The sequence below is a fragment of the Oryctolagus cuniculus genome, chromosome 12, assembly GCF_964237555.1.
Source record: "Oryctolagus cuniculus chromosome 12, mOryCun1.1, whole genome shotgun sequence".
NCBI classification, from domain to species: domain Eukaryota; kingdom Metazoa; phylum Chordata; class Mammalia; order Lagomorpha; family Leporidae; genus Oryctolagus; species Oryctolagus cuniculus.
This window is the reverse complement of record NC_091443.1, coordinates 68141043-68152646: the sequence shown is the minus strand read 5'-3', so window position 1 is coordinate 68152646 and position 11604 is coordinate 68141043. Positions and strand designations below refer to the sequence as shown.

The following is an 11604-nucleotide window of genomic DNA, read 5'->3' as shown; positions in this document are numbered from 1 at the left end:
CTGCACCCGCATGGGAGATCAGGAGAAAGCACCTAGCTCCTGGCTTTGGATCAGCACAGCACGCCGGCCGTGGCGGCCATTTGGGAGGTGAACCAACGGAAGGAAGACCTTTTTCTCTGTCTCTCTTTCTCTCTCTCTCACTGTCTAACTCTGGCTGTCAAAAAATAAATAAATAAAAATAAAGTAAAGGGAGGGAACTGTCATAGGCATCAATGGCCCAGCTAATAGGCTGAGGCCTACTGCATCCTTGTTGAGCACATACTATGTGCCAGCTCAGGGAATACAGCGGGGAGCAAAGATAAACTGAGAGTCTATCAACAGAGTTAGAGGCAGCCACTTGTCAGATAACGCCACTGATGAAGACAAAATTACAAGGTAAGACATGAGCACATGTAACAAACAGACTCATCTGGACTTGGGGTATGATGGGTGTCAGAGGGGTCAGTGGCTCGAGAGCTAACCTAGAATTAACTGGATAGAGGAGTCCAAATAAGTAAACTATGTGTGCAAAGGCCTGTGGTCAGAGCCCCAAATAATGCAAGGGCAATGTGGCTAACAGCTTAGAGGGCAGTGGCACAGTGCATGAGTTGAGGTAGTGCAGAAGAAGAAGACAGAGATACAATCAATTTTCCATTCTGGAAGTCCCAAAGTATTTTACCTGGAACCCACTATGAGGCATGGGCAGCCACATTCAGAGCACTCAGATGGGCTTGAGGGCCACCAGCTACACCACCCAAATGAAGACAATTGGGCAGTGTAAATACTGCTGCCTCAATGATGTCTTGGGAAGCAGCGATTAATGGGACCAGGTAAAGAGCCTGATTCCTCAGGCCTCAGTTCTCGAAAGGGACTAACACAGGAGAGAGAGCATGCAGTAAAATCCCAACAACACTTCTGAATAGTGATGGGTCTCAATCAGCGAACAGGCAATGACAGTCCATAAGCCAACTAACTCTTCCCTGCACCTGGTTTTATAGAGTCAACAAACTAAGAACAGTTTTTTCATTTTAAAATCATTTTTAAAATTGAGAGGAAACTAATATTTTGTGACACATAAAAATTCTATAAAATTCACATCTCTGTTCCCATAAATTTTTATTGGAATATACCCATGCTCATTTGTTTATTAACTTGACCAGCTATTTTCATGCCACAGTGGCAAAGTAACTGAAATTCTTTATTATCTGGTATTTTAGGGAAAGAGGTTGTCAATCTCTGGGCTAGATAATCAAAAGAGTCAAGAAATGTGACCACGTGATCAGACTACTGACAGACAAGCTTCTGTGGGAACAAGTGCAGTGTAATGCACTTTGGGATAAAAATATCCAAACTATTTATAAAATGAAGACAGGGCTCTGAGCTCTGAGGTCACAACTCAGGACCAAACACAACTAGAGGACCATGGCAGCTGGAGTGGTACTGAGTGAATTTCCTGGCCTTGGTTATAACCATCAGTGTATAACAACGGATGGGGCTGGTTATCTGCAGATTTCCCCTGATGAGGGCCTAAGGGGAAAATGTCCAAAAATTCAACTGAGAATAAAGGATCTATTACTTTACACTTTTCCTGGGGAAAACAAATGACATCTAGATATCAGCAGTCTGCATGTGACATAGGAAAAAAATTAGAGATAAAGATTTGTAATTTGTGATGTGTATGCATGACTCTTAGGGGATAAGATACCATCTAGACTTCCTTTTATTCTGTATAGCTCCAGTGCCTGTTGTAATGACTGGCATATGACAAGCAGACCAATAATATTTGTTGAAAAAAAGGAGAAGGAAGGAAGGGGGGCGCAGAGAAAAAGAAAGGGAAAGGACAAGAAACAATGGAGAGGCCAGTGCCATGGCTCAATAGGCTAATCCTCTGCCTGCGGCGCCGGCACACCGGGTTCTAGTCCCGGTTGCCCCTCTTCCAGTCCAGCTCTCTGCTATGGCCCAGGAGTGCAGTGGAGGATGGCCCAAGTGCTTGGGCCCTGCACCCCATGGGAGACCAGGAGAAGCACCTGGCTCCTGCCTTCGGATCAGTGCGGTGTGCCGGCTGCAGCGGCCATTGGAGGGTGAACCAACGGTAAAGGAAGACCTTTCTCTCTCTCTGTCTCTCTCTTTCACTGTCCACTCTGCCTGTCAAAAAAAAAAAAAAAAAAAAGAAAAGAAAAAGAAAGAAACAATGGAGAGAGAGGAAGAATGAAAGAGAGAGAGACGCATGAGGAAGACTGGGCAGAATTCACAGAGTTAAAAGCAAAGATGAGAACGCTGACAAGAGCTGCCAGATGTGGGGGCTGAGCAAAACACCCCAGCAGGAAAACAGGGACACAATCAGAAAAAGGCCTTTTCAACTCCTCGTCAGCTTGGCTCTGGATCTCAGGTAACTTGGATTCGCTCACTGGGCCTGTGAAGGGGGCATCCAGGGCAATGGGAATGGCGTATTCCCCAGGATGATTAAGATATAACTACAACAGTAATTAACTCAGTCTCTTGAGGCAGTCGTTTAGTGTGCACTGGTTTCCCCAGACTGATCTGCTGGTGCAGTTCACATACCTGCAAAGCTGCAACACTGAACTGAGACCTTGATGGCGTTAACAGGGCCCTGGGTACAGCTGGCTTCCCTCTTGGGACACCTCTGACCTCCTCTGCACTGTAACAGGAGTCACTTCCAGCGTCCCCAGCGCACAGCCAGCGCAGTATGCTGCAGGGCCCAATGGTAACCAGGGGTCTGCGTACCCGGCAAAAACCCAGCCAGTATCACAATTCCAGAATCTATTCTCCAGTCCCCAGGAACCCCTTCAGTCGTAAGCAAACCCAGTTGGTTACCTGCCAGGTGAGTTCCTCATTTACAATAGGCCTCTTATCCTACTGTTCCCCAGGCTTACCTGGGTCTGCTCCAGTTTCTCCTCCCTCAAGCCTACTAAGAATATTCAGAGCTGTCTCTTCTGGGTAAGACATGGGGCAGCATAAGCTGAGTGGGTCACTGGAGACAGGATTAGGTTCAGAAACAAGGAGACAAGGAGTCACAAAGGAACCTCAGCTGTTGGAGAGCTGGCTCTAAGACTCCCATCTTTTATCAAGTACCTACGTTTTCAGTGCACACAATGAGAATTAAACAGTGCCTGGTAGCAGGTACATTTTCAACACTTACGTTATTAGGAGATAAGGAAGAACTACTAAAAGGAAATCTGGCTTAAACACTATTTGTAAGTGAAAAGAATGTGAATTATTAAAATAGAGATAATAAAGAGGTGAGTAAAGCCTTGTTGGTTAGTATAAAATAGCTGTAATAATTACATGTAATTTATATCTAATTACCACGTGGCATTAGTGATTATGAGACATTACTGTGTCATGTAAATCATACACTAAGATCTTTGTGATTAGGGTAGTTAATTCTGCTCAGCCATGTGCACTTCCGTAGTTAGCTTAAAACCATCAAAGGTAACTTAGGTTTGGCTTAGCCTTGGGGTTTTTTTGCTTCAGGGAACACAGGCAGCTAAACAGCAGGTGAACTTGCTACATCTGATTCTGAGAAAAACAATATAAAGACACTTTATAAGAAAAAAAACTAATGCCATTTTTATTTATAAAGGAATTCTGGGAAAAACTCAAAGCACTTTGCAGATTTTAATCTAATTAATCTTCACAATAACCCCTGCAGAGACTTCACACAATGGCCTACATTGTTTAAAGCCACCAGTTGTTAGAGGCCTCTAAAGAATCACTTTGTCTGCAGTTGCTTCTTTGTCCTGACTTAATTCATAAATGTTATAATGTTTTTTGAAATAGATCTAGTATCTATTAATATGACTAGTATGTTTATGATTAGTATGTTAATAATCACAAATCATTATGAACACCTTGATTTCACCACTAAAAATTTCCTAGACATGGCCTTACATACCAGTTTAAAAAAACAGAAATGTTTATGTTAGAGGGGAATTGAAAGTAATGGGTGAACTTTATGATTAAAACCTTTTCATTTATTAATCCATGGATATTTACAGGGCTCCTGCCATGAGTGCAAAGTTAGGTGCTATGGATACAAAAGTAGCTTAGGACAGAAATGAGCTAACAGTAATTTGGGCAGTCATTAGAATTTCAAATGAGTCTGAATGTTAACAAACCAAGGACTGGGGTTTACCAATCCTAAAACAAAACAGATATAAGTAAAGAATTTTTAACAATGAGCATTTTCCTATACCCTTATCTTATAGTTTAGTTCAGGTGGCATGGTCTTTAATAACTGCAATAGAGTTGGTAAAGGAATACTTTTACATACAAAATCTCATTTGATTTTTACAGTATCCTTATGAAATGGGTAGGCCAATATTATTTTCCATTTTTTACAGACAAGAAAATGAGCTCAGCAATATTACACTGCCAGGGGTCATAGTGAGTGGCAAAATTAGAAGCCTAATGAAGTTCTCCAAGTACTCTGGGGTGGTGCCCCTGTATATAATGAAACACTCAGAATTTCCAGAGTTCCTCTTCCAGCTCCCCCTGCCCTGCACCTCAGGACTGGAATGCTGACTCCCTGAACCCACTGAATTCCACTGAACCTCAGTCAGACATGGTTAGATAACTCAATACGAATGTTTACTTTAAGGGGTAAGGGAAAATAAAACCAAAGTCATGAGAGCCATGTATTTTATCGTATGTAGGTTTTGGCTTCTAAGTCAGTTTGCCCGACAGGGTAATTAGGCTAATGGGCCAGAGATCCTCTCCTTTATATCTTTCTTGTTCAAAAAGGGGTCTTTCCTAGGCCAGTGCTGTGGCATAGCAGGTAAAGCCACCACCTGCGACTCTGGCCAATATCCCATACAGGTGCCAGTTAAAGTCCTGGCTGCTCCACTTCCAATCTAGCTCCCTGCTAATGTGCCCAGGAAAACAGAGGAAGATGGCCTAAGTGCTTGTTACCCTGCACCCACATGGGAGACACAGAAGAGACTTTTGGCTCCTGGCTTTGGCCTGACTCAGCCCTGGCTGTTGCAGCCATTTGGGGAGAGAACCAGTGGATGGAAGATCTCTTTCTCTCTCTGTCCCTCTGTCTTTGTAACTCTTTTAAATAAATAAATGTTAAAAAAAAAAAAAAAAGAAAGAAAGAAAGAAAGAAAAGGGTGGGGGGACTTTCTCATCCTTAGGCAATTCTTTTATTTATTCTGGGTCTTTCTCTTTTCTTCCCTTAGATGAGAGGATAAATTAAAACCCCAGCAACTCTGTTAGGAGTAGCCGATAGAAGGAAGAAACTACCAGGGCTGGTGCTGTGGCATAGTGGGTAAAGCCACCGCCTGCTGTGTAGGCATCCCATACAGACGCAGGTTCAAGTCCCAGCTGCTCCACTTCCAATTCAGCTCTCTGCTATGGCCTGGGAAACCAGTAGAAGATGGCTCAAGTCCTTGGGCCCCTGCACCCGCATGGGAGACCCGGAGGAAGCTCCTGGCTCCTGGCTTCGGATTGGCACAGATCTGGGCATTGCGGCCAATTGGGGAGTGAACCAGCACTCTCTCTCTCTGCCTCTCCTTCTCTCTGTGTGTAACTCTGACTTTCAAATAAATAAATAAATCTTTTTTAAAAAGAAGAAGAAGAAGAAACTAATACTCTCACTCTGGTTGTATATCACATCACTAACCCTTATGCACCCAACAGCTTATTCCTTCCTGAAAGGCATAAGAGAACACATTCCAAAACAGCCTATGAAAACTTTCTATAGCCACATACACCAAAAGAGGAAGGCATTCTCAGAATGGGGAACAAGCATCATTTGAACTTGCCAAATACATGGTATCTTTTCCTATATTTCAATTTTTTAAAACACTTTTCTACTTTTTTTTTCCAATTTTCAAGGTAGATTTTATAGGATGATACTTAGGTCTCAGGGTGCTGGCAAGTCCTTGGTATGTGAAGCAGGGCTCTCTCCTAGAATACTTCAAAGAATCTAGATGCTTTTCTGCAGATCATTCCATTTGCGTGCAGAAAGAAACAAAGGTAGACAGCATGGAGTAATGGTTAAGAGCTTGAGATCCGAAACCAAACTGATCTGGCACTGAGCTCATGCTCTGTTTGCTGGCTACGTGGCTCTAGCCAAGACGCTCAGCATCCCTGAAACCCCATGTTTCATCTACATAGAAAATAGGAGCTAATCTCTTTAATCAACATTTTTAAAAATCTATTTTTAGAGATGAGACAGAAAGAGAGTGAGAGCTAGCTCCCACCACTGGTCCACTCCCCAAATGGTTTTGCCAGGAGCCAGGAACCTAATCTAGGTCTGCCAGTTGGTTCCTTGAACCAATAAGGTGGCTCCCAAGGCCCACATTAGCAGGGAGCTGGAATCAGGAGCTAGTGCCAGATTCTGGCAACTGAACCCAAGTACTCTGCTGTGGGACACAGGCATCTTAACCACCAGGCCAAGAACTAACATGGTTGAGTATTTACCATATGCTAGGAACTGTGTGTGCACCAAGTTTTACATACTTTATATGCATTATTTTATTTAATCCTTACCACAGGCCTGTGCTATGGATACTATTATTATCCCTATTTTATAGGTAAGAAAATAGAAGCACAAAGTGGTTAATAGTTTGCCAGATACCATATGACTGTAAATGGTGAAGCCAGGATGCAAACACAAGCAGTCTGACTCAACGACCCATGCATTTAATCACTACCTTCTTTATAATGACGTCGTAAGGATGAAATGAGTCAGGCCCCCCGTGTAGTGTCTGGTACAAGCTGTAAGTAAATATTAGCTGAGGTATTGTTTTTAGTATTGTCATTTTTTCCCAAGAGATAACTGAGCCAGAAAACAAGTTTTGACATGGGATATTTTATGTCTATCCCAGTTCACTGCCCCAGGTATGTGTCTTTCAGTTGAACTGTCAGGCCTCTGCTATTACCTAAACACTCTGCATCTGATGGATTACCTGGTTGAGAGATAGGCTAAATAGTTGGCAATTTTTCCATCTTCCCCATAAAAATGTTCTCTGACTGGGAAAAATATATAAGGTCTTTTATACAAGAAAGGTATATTAAGCAATAGCTAGCAAAATTACAGACAGCATCAAGATTCTAAGTGGGTCATGTTTCAGAATGTCATCTGTCTATTGTTTAAAACTCTGAATACATAGAAATAAGTTTTCTAATAATGGTTACATTCCCAACCTAGTCACAAAAGTCTATTTATTTAGCTCATTTTAAAGCTCAGTGATAGAAATCATGCCATGAGTCCAAGGGCAAGCCCAGGAATAAGAGTCTATGTGACTAGGGCTGGCTCTGTGGCTTAGCAGGTTAAAGCCCTGGCCTACACCACCGCCATCCCATATGGGTGCTGGTTCAAGTCCCAGTTGCTCTACTTCCTATCCAGCTCCCTGCTAATGAGCCTGGGAAAGCAGCAGAGGAGCGCCCAAGTGCTTGGGCCCCGTACCCATGTGGGAGAAGCTCCTGGCTTCCAATCAGCTCAGCTGTGGCCATTTAGGAAGTGAACCAGTAGATGAAAGACTTTCTCTCTCTCTCTCTCTCTCTCTCTCTCTCTCTCTCTGTAACTCTGCCTTTCAAATAAATATTCTTTAAAAAATGCTATGTGATTTTAAAAAAAAAAAGGAACAAAATGGCTATTCTGGTACAGAAGTAAACTAGTGTATTAGGTATCTATAACTGTGTAAGAAATGATCCCCAAAACTTACCATGTTGACATTTATTTTTCTCATGCAGTCTCTGAGGGTCACCTTAGTAGAGGTAGCTGAGTTCTGGCTCAGGATCCCTCTTGGGGCTTCACTGAACATCACCTGACTGTAATCATCTGAAGGCTTAGCTGGAGGAGCGTTGGCCTCCAGTGTAATTCAATTATGCACCTTTTCATCGGGCTGCTGGAGTTTGTCACAACACGATAGCCAGTACCCTCCAGCGCAAGTGATCTAAAAGTAAGAATAAAGAGACAGTTGCAGTGCCATTTATGATCTAGTCCTCTAAGTCATACAGTCACTTCTACCATATTCTATTCGTTATAGGCTAAATGCTACTCATTAAGCATAGCCAATCCAATAGGATAATGAAGCTCCACCCCTTGATGGATGGAGTTCCTCAGAATTTGTGGATACATCCTAAAATCGCCATTTAGATTTTTTGTTGTCCTCCCATCACTCTGCAGGTACCTAGGGAAACAACAACAAAAAAAACACAAACCAGGAAGTAGAGTTTCAGCCCTCCCCAACAAAGTTTGCTGTGTATACTCAAAATAACCCATGCCCTTTCCTTAATTTTTCTTAAAACTGTCTATCCTTTTTCCTTAAAAATGTAATCTTATTTTAAGAAATATTTATTTACTCATTCATTCATTGGTATCATTGGTAGAATTCCAAGCAGTATAACAAAATGAAATTTAAAAAAAAAAAAACTATTTGCCAACTGGGTGGATTAAGACATTTGGGGTTAGGAAAGCAACCCCTAGTAAGTTCTCTCCCTTCAAGTGATTATGGCCTGTGTGTCCTGGTTACTGAACATCCCAAGCACTAGTTTTTCCTTCCTGGTCTAGGAATCATGAAGCCTCTAATCCAGGCTCCCTGACTAGACTCCCAGGACTGCAGCTCTGCAGTCATAATGCTGGCATTCAAAAGTGAGGAACTGCCCTGGAGTCCAAAAGTGCTTGTTCTTGGCACATACAAGGTTCCAAAGCATCACCTGCATCTCCAGAGGCAAATGACTGCTTCATATGATTTTGTATTGCATTTTTTTGTAACCTGAAATTTGGTAATACATATAGACTATTATAAAAAACGTAACATTCATAAACACTGGACAAACAGGAGTTTGTACAATTCACAATTCACGTCCAAACAGAGGCTAAGGCCTTGATCCAAGACTTCTCCTGACAGTGTTATTGTTTTGTTTTGTCTTTGAAGATTTATTTTTATTTACTTGAAAGGCAGAATTAAAGGGAGAAAGAGGTCTTCCATTGGATGGTTCACTCCCCCAACTGGTCATACGACCAGGGCTGGGCCAGGCAGAAGCCAGGAGCCAGGAGCTTCTTCCAGGTTTCCCACGTGGATGCAGGGGTCAAGCACTTGGGCCATCCTCTGCTGCTTTCCTAGGTGCATTAGCAGGGAGCTGGATCAGAAGTGAAGCAGCAGGTACTGGAACCAGTACCCATATGGTATGCCAGCGCTGCAGGCCAGGGCTTTAACCCACTGCGCCACAGAACAGGCCCCATGTTATTGTTTTTAATCTTGACTCTTAACCCTGAGAATATAATGAAAGCTAAGGAACTTGTCCCAGAAAATATAAACACCCACAAAGTTTTGCACATAAATTTAATGATTTGTGTAGCCCACCACTCCCCCCCCAAAGCCCATCCAGGAAATCTGGAATAAGACTTTGTATTGCGATCTTACTGTCATTTCATTTTGCCATTAAAATTTAGATTTAGGGGGCGACACTGTGGTGCAGCAGGTTAAACTGCCAAAACGCTGGCATCCCCTCAGGGCATGTGTTTCAGTCCTGGTTGCTCCACTTCCAAACCAGCTCCCTACTAACACACCAGGGAAAGCAGTAGAAGGCGGCCCAAGTGCTTGGGCTCCTGCACCTACATGGAAACCTGCATGGAACAGCCCTCGCTGTTGGGGTCATTTAGGGAGTGAACCAGTGGACAGAAAATCTCCCTCTCTCCTCTCTCTCTAGTTGTGCATTTCAAAGAAATAAAAAAAAAGTTAGATTTAAAATCAGAAAAAACTATTTAAGACTCAATTCTGTCAAATGATCTCTGGATTTTGTCTTTTCTTTTGTTAAACAGAACCAAAGGCCAAAGAGATACCTCTAGCAGATTTCTTGTGCTCAAGTTTGGTCCACACGGTAAATACCTGAGAGACAAAAAGAACTTGGCAGTAGCGCACAGAATACAATGAAAAACAATAGTGAACATAAGAAGGACACAGAACTGCTGACAAAAACAGCCTCACCCTCTCCAGTGGACTTGACTGGGCAGCAAATAATTTTTTAAGCCTCGCTTGTATTTTTATCTTTGTCACGGACAAACAATATCTGTACCATATTTATGGGGCAAGTGCGAGAATTCGATACACTATACAAAATGTAAAGATCAAACCAGACAAATGAGCATTTTTTCATCTCCTCGAATATTTATCATTTCTGTGCGTTGGGAACCCTTGCCAACAAGCCAGAAACGCAGCAATGGGAGGAGGGAAAAGTCGCTTGGCTTCCCACTTAGCAGGAAAGCACTCGGGCTGTTTTCTGAGAAGCTGCCACGGCCAGGATCCCGGACGGCGATTCCTGAGACCCACCTTCGCTGGAGGGGACTCCGGGCAGCCACGCCCAGCCCCGGGCGGGACCGTTCCAACCCAGCCACCAAGCCCGCAGACCCCGGCCCGGCCAGCACATTCTTCTGGGAGGAGGAGGAAGGGCCCCGGGAACGCCGCGCTTGGCCAGTGAGTGACCCGGGGCCGAGGCGACCCCGCCGGCGAAGGGGCGGCGCGACCCGGCGCAGCCCCCGCGCGCGTCCCAGCCCTGCGCGCCGGGCCTGTGTGTCCCCGCGCCGACCCCTCCCTCGCGCGCCTCGCCCGGCGCACGCGCGCGGCCTCGCGCAGGGCGGGGAGAGGCGGCGGCCGCGGGCGCCCGGCCCCGAACCTGTCAGACCCGGGGAGCCGGCCTCGAGCGGCGGGCGCGGCGGGCGCGGCGGGCGCGGCGGGCGCGAGCCGCGGCCCCGCTCCCTCGCGGCCCCGAGCGGAGCAGCGCCAGCCGGCCCCGCCGAGCCGGCGGGGGGTTGGGAAAGGGAGTAGCGGCCCCGCGGCAGCGCCCCAGGTAGATGCGCCGCCCCCCTCGCGGAGCCCCGGCGGCGCCTCGGGGCCGGCCCAGCGCCCCGCCGCCCGCGGCTTCGGAACTTGTGGGCAGTGTTGGGGCGCCTTTAATTTATAACGTGTTTCGTTTTCCACAGGATGGGGAGGGACGCGCGGCGCTGCCCTCGGGAACTGGCGCTCCGGTGAAGTAGAGCCGCCGGCCGGCCGCCTGCACCGAGCGGTTCCGCGGCGCGGCCGCTCAGCCTCTGCCATGGCCGGCTCCGGCGCGTGGCAGCGCCTCAAATCCCTGCTGAGGAAAGATGATGCGCCGCTCTTTCTAAATGACACCAGCGCCTTTGACTTCTCGGATGAGGTGGGGGACGAGGGGCTGGCTCGCTTTAACAAACTTCGAGTGGTGGTGGCCGAGGATGAGCCCGAGCCCCCGGAAAGGCCTATTAACGGGGCGCACCCGGCGCTCCAGGCCGACGACGATTCCCTATTGGACCAGGACTTACCTTTGACCAACAGTCAGCTGAGCTTGAAGGTGGACCCCTGTGACAACTGCAGCAAACAGAGAGAGTTACTGAAGCAGAGAAAGGTGAAAACCAGGTTGACCATTGCTGCTGTTCTTTACTTGCTTTTCATGATTGGAGAACTTGTAGGTGAGTTGTGTCGCCAACTCACTTTTCCATTTGCCTTGCCTCGAGAGTCTTTGTCGAGCTGTAGTTACACACGGGTTGAGGTTTAAACTTCCCTTTCGGGAAGTTTGTTATTTATCAAGATCCAGATCTCAGGAGGTGAGAAGGCCTCAGGAATTCCAAAGTGCAGC

At 45.7% G+C, this 11604-nt stretch overlaps 2 protein-coding genes across 5 annotated transcripts in view; one reads left to right on the top strand and one right to left on the bottom strand.

Moving 5' to 3' along the window:
• Positions 1-7673: 7673 nt before the first annotated feature.
• Positions 7674-11048, bottom strand: LOC138844801 (collagen alpha-2(I) chain-like). The gene is made up of 4 exons (XM_070054853.1): positions 11011-11048; positions 10284-10901; positions 9797-9842; positions 7674-7904 (listed from the first exon to the last, which is right to left on the bottom strand). Exons 1-4 carry the CDS (start codon positions 11046-11048, stop codon positions 7830-7832), a joined length of 777 nt encoding a protein of 258 aa, XP_069910954.1. The 3' UTR covers positions 7674-7829.
• Positions 10304-11604, top strand: part of SLC30A4 (solute carrier family 30 member 4) — a 40745-nt gene continuing 39444 nt past the window's right edge. For 3 of the 4 annotated variants that reach the window (XR_011380892.1, XR_007910433.2, XM_002717889.5), the window contains exons 1-2: positions 10663-10800; positions 10934-11437. Coding sequence is in view for 2 of the 4 variants with exons in the window: in XM_002717889.5 (XP_002717935.1) it covers positions 11047-11437 (391 nt within the window). In the remaining 2 variants the exon portion in view is untranslated. Of the gene's footprint in view, positions 10428-10662; positions 10801-10933; positions 11438-11604 lie in introns of those variants that run through there. The other variant, XM_017348066.3, reaches the window with a different exon arrangement.